This window comes from Pempheris klunzingeri, chromosome 12 (assembly GCF_042242105.1).
Source record: "Pempheris klunzingeri isolate RE-2024b chromosome 12, fPemKlu1.hap1, whole genome shotgun sequence".
In the NCBI taxonomy this organism is placed as follows: Eukaryota; Metazoa; Chordata; class Actinopteri; order Acropomatiformes; family Pempheridae; genus Pempheris; species Pempheris klunzingeri.
In genome coordinates, this window is record NC_092023.1 from 24306391 (window position 1) to 24313891 (window position 7501).

Below are 7501 nucleotides of genomic sequence, written 5' to 3' on the forward strand. Positions count from 1 at the left end.
AAGATCAAAAGGTCAAAGGTCAAATGCATCTTTGCCAACCTTTTTCCTCATCTCCACTTCCTGTGACTGCCAAAATCTGTGAGAAGTGACGTCAGATACAAGAAACACCGAGCAGTGCCTTTAACAGCTTATCGTGCTTATTTCTGCAAACACACACGAATGTTGAAATGGAAAATAAACTGCAACATTTAGGATTCCTGAGGTGCATTCAATGAGCAAAGTGATAAAGTGTGTATTTTGCTTGTGTGTTTCCGCTGCTCTATTTCATCTTCACCCCCTTCTCCCCCTCCCTCTCTCCCTCTCTTTCTGTAACGGCTAATTTAGTACAGGCAGCCCGCCACTAAAAACTACTGCTAATTAAAATGCACAAGGAAGAAAAAAAAAATGGTGCTGCAACAAATAATTAGTGGTGTTAAGATGCTTTAAATAAACGACTTTCCCTCTAAGAGCAAAACTAAAACTGGCTTTTCCCTCTCTCCGCTCGTCTTTCATTTGATTCTTGTACTGAGGAAGAAGGCAGAAGGGAAGGGAAAAAGAGATAAAAACTGGGGGGGGGGGGGGGAATTGTGCATTTTACCTATGAAGTTTGGTATGGAGGTAAACTCAGAGAGGAAAAAGAATGAAAGAGATGGAGAGCTGGGCTGCATTTAGTCGGGTAAGATGTGGCAGTGGAAGGGGAGAAACCACACTGAGAGCAGGACACATCTGCTAGGGCCACATGAGAGGGAGGCGCACACACACACACACACACACACACATTATGCAAGAACACACATTCTGCGCACCCAATCCCAGAAAGAGGCTGCAGTTACTCCCCAGACTGAAAGTCACATACAAACACACAGTTTTCTCAAAATCCAGTACAATGATCCTCCATCTGCACACACACACACACACACACACACACACACACACACACACACAAGAGCACTCACGCACTGACCAGTGGTAGCACAAAGTCAAGGTCACCTATGTCTCTTTGCCACTGACCTGTGGGATTTAGTCACCATGGCCAAACTGGGTAGAGTGGGAAACACACACACACACACACACACACACACACACACTCTCACCAACACACTTTCTGAATAGTGTGGATCAGTAGAAGGACAATTGGTCAGACTTAGATTAGATAATTTCCATTGTCTTGCACACTGCCCTTTACACAAGTCAGTAAAGACAGAAGACTATTCACACACACACACACACACACACACACACACAAACAGATGAAGAGAGAAAGCCATCCTAAATCAAATCAGTGTGTGTGCTTTTGTGTCAGCTGTAAAAGAGAACAGAGGCGTATTCTCTTGGGTTTCCTCCCCACCTGTGACGTCCCTCTGTTTTTGTTTGTCTGACAACAGCCAACTCCCCCCCCTTCCACACACACACACAGACACACACACACCCCCAAACAAGTTTCAGCCAATCAAATGCCTTGCCTTAACAAGGATTGGCACGTGTGTCCCCTAAAATCCTTGTGCTCAGACTGCTGCAGCCAACACAAGGTTTGGATGGAGATCATCGGCAACATGTAGGCTAGACTATGCTGACATGCTGGCTCGCCGTACCACAACACGCACACGATAGAAAAACAAGACCTGACGTTGCAAAGAAACACACACCCACAAAGGCAACTCCATCCTGGGCAACACACACATCTAAGATGACAATGTGCCAGTTTGAAAGGTGGGATCTGAACAAGGAAATCTGATTCCAAGCCTTGATGAGTAACGTTTCAGAATATGTTTAGAGGGAAGAGACCTGCTTGTGGTCTGGTTTTTAATATTCTGTCAGATTTTGCCTCCGAATTCACACAAAGTCGACACATAGGCATAATCACAAGATCATCTGGCAGGAACTGCCTCAGTAAAGCAGCTGTTTCTCTCTTAATGTGAGCACCACCGCAACTGGAGTCAAATCCAGACAAATTTGATGTATGTTGGTGTGGAAGCAGGTCTGGTTACCTGGGAGGGGCTCCTGCTTGGGGCAAATCCCCCGGGGCAATGAGAGTCGGTCATCGTCGTCGTCTGCCAGCGTGGCCTGGACGCCCACTTCCACCGGCCGCCGGCTGCGCAGGGAGCCCACTGAAGGCGACGGGGTGAGGGCCAGGCCGGGTGAGGGCGAAGGGGGCTTGTCCAGCCCCCGGCCCACGGCCAGGCAGGGCGGCCCGTGGCATCGCTTTCTCTTGTGCTCGATGAAGAGCAGAATGTCCGCCAGGGGGAAGGTGGCCTGGCACTGGCCACAGGTCAGCAGGTCCTGCTCCAGAGAGGGGTGAGCATCGGGACCCAGCCGGGCCAGCCGGCCCACAGTCGAGCCTGGGTGGTGCCCGTTGAGGCTGCCACTCTCCTCTGAGTGCTCCGAGCAGCGTTCCGACAGCTCCTCCGACGAGACGATGGCCGTGGAGAGGGGCTCGGCTGCTGGTGAGGCAGAGGGGGGGGACAAGCACAGAGGAAGAGGGAGAAAAAAAGAGGGTGGGAGAAAAGAAGGTGAGTGAGCAAAAAGAGGAAAATTAGAAGGTGATGCTTACTCTGAGCAAAAAAGCAAGAACCACATGTTTATATTTTTTTTCCTTTTCACTCCTGTAATTGAAACCTATTGATACAACTATTTGTGGGAACAGATGACAAGAGCAGGGCACACAAAACCTTTCTCATTCTGTCACATAGAGGCTCAGAGTTAAAGAGCCAAAGCTAAACACAAGTCTGACCTGTGGTACACACAATAAGGGGGTGAGGGAATGATTACAATGTAAGCTGATCTGGATCACACATCATGAGAATAAACGGTGGGAAAGAATATCCTGAGTAGCTGCAAAGCTCAAATCAGATTCCTCAAAGATAACAATTTCATAGCCAATGACAGGGGAAGCTTAGAAAATGATGGTTGAACACAGCATTCACCAAAAAACTAAATATGTGGATGAGTTTGACTTGCCCAACCTTGTTTGTACAGGTTTTGATCCTGTAATCAGCAGAAGGGAAAACTGTCACAAACATGGCCAACATATGTGCCGGGGAGAGGGAAGGGAAGGGAAGGGAAGGGAAGGGAAGAGAGGCGGCACAGAGAGAGAGTGTGTCCGGGAGAAGGAAAACTCTTCCCTCTGCCTCGATTACATGTGTCTGACTTATAGTTCTTAGATACCAGCCGCTTGTGCAGCAGGAAATCACCCCAAAATGAGCCGTTCAACCCGATTCCTCACCCCTCCAAGGCCGGATTAACTCCTGACTACTTTTTTAAGAAGCCTTTTGTCAAGCTCAGACCGTCCTGCAGTGGAGGGAGAGGAGTGTGAACAGAGCGGCCCACTGAATTAGAGAAGCGAAACGGGAGAACATAATTCACTGTCCCTCTTTTAAAGAAAATCTTCCAGTCCAAGGTGAAGAGTCTGACTCTGTGTTAGCCGCCTAATGCATGTTGACCTTCTTTACTCAGCCGCCAATTTCACATTTTAATGAACTTAAAACCACTGAGAATCAAAAAATAGATTTTAATTTTCAGTGTCTGGGTGATTGGTACAGATTTTGTCTGATAAAAGGGATAAGGTTCCTGTGCATGCATGTGTAAGAGAGTGTGTGTGTGGGAATGCACAAGTGTGTGTGTGCGAAGGAGAAGGAGAGGGAGAGAGAGAGATAGGGTCTGAATGAGGACTACATCCCCTCAAGGAAATATCATTTGAACGCCACAATCCTGCGCGACATCTGTGCGCAAACTGGGACATGGAGATAACATGATAAATTCCCGGCTCGCATCGACACCACCACTACCCCCCTCCACCCTATCAACACCCCCTCATCCTCCTCTTCCTCCTCCCCACCGTGCCTCCTCTTTGATTTAACTTCAGGTCAACACAACGCCACGCAAGTTACACAACAGCTCCCGAAGTGGGGGGGGGGGCATTAAATTCACAGGATATAACAACAAAAAAAAAATAGAATGAAAGCTGCATAAGCCCCTCACCTCTGAAACTGAACTCATGAGTGGATATCCGAGGGTTTGAAAAAACATTCTGATGGATTTAATTGAGCATGAGGAGGGAGGGTAAGAGACCTGAATAAGATTTAAAAGGAAAAAAAAAAAAAAAAGCAAAGCAGGTCTCCCCAGAGTTCTATTTCAGTAAAATAGAAACGTGCAGAAATCACTTGTTTGGATGTATTTTTAAGTCAGTGCAGCTGGGCTGAATAAACAGCGAGAGGGGCATCATGGATAATAATCTGTGTACCATATTCATTTATGAGAACATGCATCACATCACAATCACATTTTGTAAAGGAGGAAAAGTAAGACAAGAATTAAGGCATGAATCTACTTTCAACATAAATCATTTTACTAAGCTGAGGGTTAAAAGTTCCACCTGTCTGATAATTTTTTTTTTAAATAGTTACAACTAGAAAACTGAGCTATTGGAAGGCTGACTGTCTGTCTGTTTTAAATGTGTTTCCATCCTGGGAAAAAATGGAAATTGCTGATAATGTAATTTCTTCTAAAGGAGGAAATGTTAAGTTGTAACACTGACAAACACACTGTTGAGTCTTGTTACATTTTACTACTTAAATTCGACCTGATCATGAGGTTACACAGCAAACGCTGGAAATGTAGTATAAACTAAATAATCCAATTCAATTATAGAATTGTAAGAAATGTAAAAAAGTTAAAAAAAAAAATTAAAAAAAAGATAAAAAGAGGGGCGAGAAAGGAGAGATCATCAAAGATGGATGTTTGCTGAAGAGCGACAGGACGGATTCTGTGCTCCATTTGTAACGAATGCTAAATGAGATGTGTGTGTGTGTGGTGTAAGGTTTGAGGGGGGTAAAAGGCGAGGTCTGCAGGCACAGTACAGTCTAGCTGCACATGCTGATTACAGCCTGCATGTATGTAAAAATATGATGGAGGGAAAAATAGAGGAGATAGAAGGAGCGAAAGTGGGTTCGAGGTGATGAAGAGGAGTTGCAGATTTGGAGATGGATGGGGGGGGGGGGTGTCCTCCCTCCCACCCCCCCTCTTTCTCCCTCCCTCCCCATGCCTTGTATACTCTCGCTTTATTCTAAAGAGATCGCCAAATAGTAGCCCGTGTAGATAGGGGTGGCGGTGAAACTGATCGGGTTCAAGTTCAGCGTTGGATTTTCTGATCGCGCTCTGCCTCCTAGCGACGGTACATGGCCATGGTGGCTGCGCTGTCACCCAGCCGGGGCCACACACACACACACACACACACACACACACACACTCTCTCCCTCTCTCCAAACCAAACACAGGCGACAGCCAGTCAACATACCGAAACATAATCAAGCAGTGGTGCGTAAAGATGCCCAAATATCTCCTTGTTTTATGTTTTCGGGCCACTTTGCGAGCCGCTGAAACGCTGCGAGCTGGTGTACAGTGCGGCACATGGTGCGGCGATAAACGCCACTTTGCCAGTCGCCCCGCAGTTTCCAAACACACTTATCTGCTCTCTCTTCACATACCAGACTAAAGAGTCTGCTGAACTCGAAAAAATAAAGCTTTGGTGATAAATAAACGCCGTGCGTAAAGACGGATTCTGTCGACTCAACTAAATATTGTTGGAATATTGTCGCTTTTCCTCCTCACGCTGCAGCTGCAGCATATCAGCGGTCATGTATTCACGTCTTACCTTATCTGTACATGAAGCTTTAGAATCTAAAGTTGGATATTTTGTCGGTCCACATTTTGCTTTTATAAGAAAATAACACAGACGACAAGACTGGCTGTGCTGGTGTCCTGTTGCTGTGTTTCTTGTCTCTAAGTCTAGTCTGCAGCGGCTGTGCTGTCTGTTTTGAGAAGAAAGCTTCTCATGTAAACTAAACATCAATAAACAGCCTTTGCATAAGAGGTATTCGGATTTTTGAAGGTGTGTACAATAAATCGATTTGTGTTGTCTCTACTGCCGAGCTGCTGATAGAGGGAGGCAGTTGTAAACAGTCGGACACGAGATTTTTCCCCCCTCGATCCAAAAATCCACCTCCAAGTTTTTTTTCTGAAAATAATCCAAAAATAGAACGAGAGAGAGCAGATGAAAACCTGCCCGCAGAGCTACCAGACGGCGATATTCCGGGGGGTGATTTCTCCACGAAGCTCCGCGGAGAGGACGCGCTCTGCTACCGGGAGTCCTGCGCGTTTCCACTGACCGGAGCGACCGGAGGGGCACCGGAGCCACAGCGAGTGCATTTAACAGCCTATGAATGCACATTCTCACTCTCTGGCAGAGAGGAAGTAACGGGTGTATAGCGACACACAAAACTTTTTTCTGTCTTTCGGGCTTTTAGGATCTCCGGGCGGCTTTTACGCACGGAGGTGTCGCACTTTCTCCACGCTGTTAAGTCCAGTTGACCGCGGGTCCGAGCGGTGCGTCCGGTGTCCAGAAGCTCCTGATTTGCTGCCTTTTCCCCCTTTGCTGAATGAACTGAAAGGGAGCCAGAAGTGACATATTTCTTTCTTTTTTCATCTGTACTTACGCGAAAAATCCCGTTTGCTTAAGTGCTGGGGTTTGCCTTGCTTGCGGCGAGACATGGTGGCTGGCGGCGGCGTTCAGCGCGGATCACATCGGGGAGAGCCGGGGTTAGAGAGGAGACTCCGGTGGGGCAAAAAATATCTTCATCCAACGCCTTTGACATCCACAAGAAAAAAATAAAATAAATTAGAAATAATACAAAGATGGCGCGGAGGCGAAGATGGATCGCGGGATCGCCGTCATGGCTTTTTTGAGAAAGGAGAGCAGAGAAAAAAGAGAGAGAGAGTGAGAGAGAGGTAGATGGAGAGAGAGAAGGGGAGAGAGATGGAAAAAATGGCAAAAGCCCCCCCCTCCCCCCCACCCCTCCCCTCAACCCCCCCTCTGAGCTGTGCAAGTTCAAGTGCACGGACGTGACGTTCCCGGCGAACTTGAACGTCAGGCGATGGACGGACACCCGACATACAAAAACATGGGCAGGGCCGAGGCACCCGAGTGGGAGTGGGAGTGGGAGGAGGGACGGACGGGACGCGCAATAACAACACCAATGGATGGTCATTAGAGGCGGGGGGGGGACAGGGGGAGGAGGAGTAGGGGGGGTGGGGGGGGCTGGACATGAGAAATAGACCCAGTGGAAGCCAATGGACACAGAGATCAGGGGGGCCGGACTAGAGGCACTTGGAGGGAGGGAGGGAGGGAGGAGTGTGTGTGTGTGTGTGTGTGTGTGTGCGCGAGTGTGAGAGAGAGAGCGAGAGAGAGGCAGAGATGTCTAATGAAAGCAATATGCAGAGAGAGAGAGAGAGAGAGAGAGAGAGAGAGAGAGAGAGAGAGAGAGGTGGACGCAAAACAGGGCAAGGGAAGCCGCGGACAGGAGCTCACTGGAGGGGGGCGGATATAATACTGCTGCATATACTACAGACCGGAGGAGTGTGTGTGTGTGTGTGTGTGTGTGTGTGTGTGTGTGTGTGTGTGTGTGTGTGTGTGTGTGAACAAAGTCTGTCGCATGTGGTGGCCACTGTTTCAGTCTAAGAAAAGCGC

At 47.9% G+C, this 7501-nt stretch overlaps 1 protein-coding gene across 1 annotated transcript in view; it reads right to left on the reverse strand.

The window, feature by feature from the left end:
• The window catches only part of LOC139211336 (B-cell lymphoma/leukemia 11A-like), a 47014-nt gene extending 40452 nt beyond the window's left edge, over window positions 1-6562 (reverse strand). Inside the window, exons 1-2 of the mRNA XM_070841626.1 lie at window positions 6471-6562; window positions 1968-2420 (exon numbers count right to left, since the gene is read on the reverse strand). Of these exons, the coding sequence (XP_070697727.1) occupies window positions 1968-2420; window positions 6471-6525 (508 nt within the window). The 5' untranslated portion in view covers window positions 6526-6562. The remainder of the gene's footprint in view (window positions 1-1967; window positions 2421-6470) is intronic.
• Between the last annotated feature and the right edge of the window lie 939 nt (window positions 6563-7501).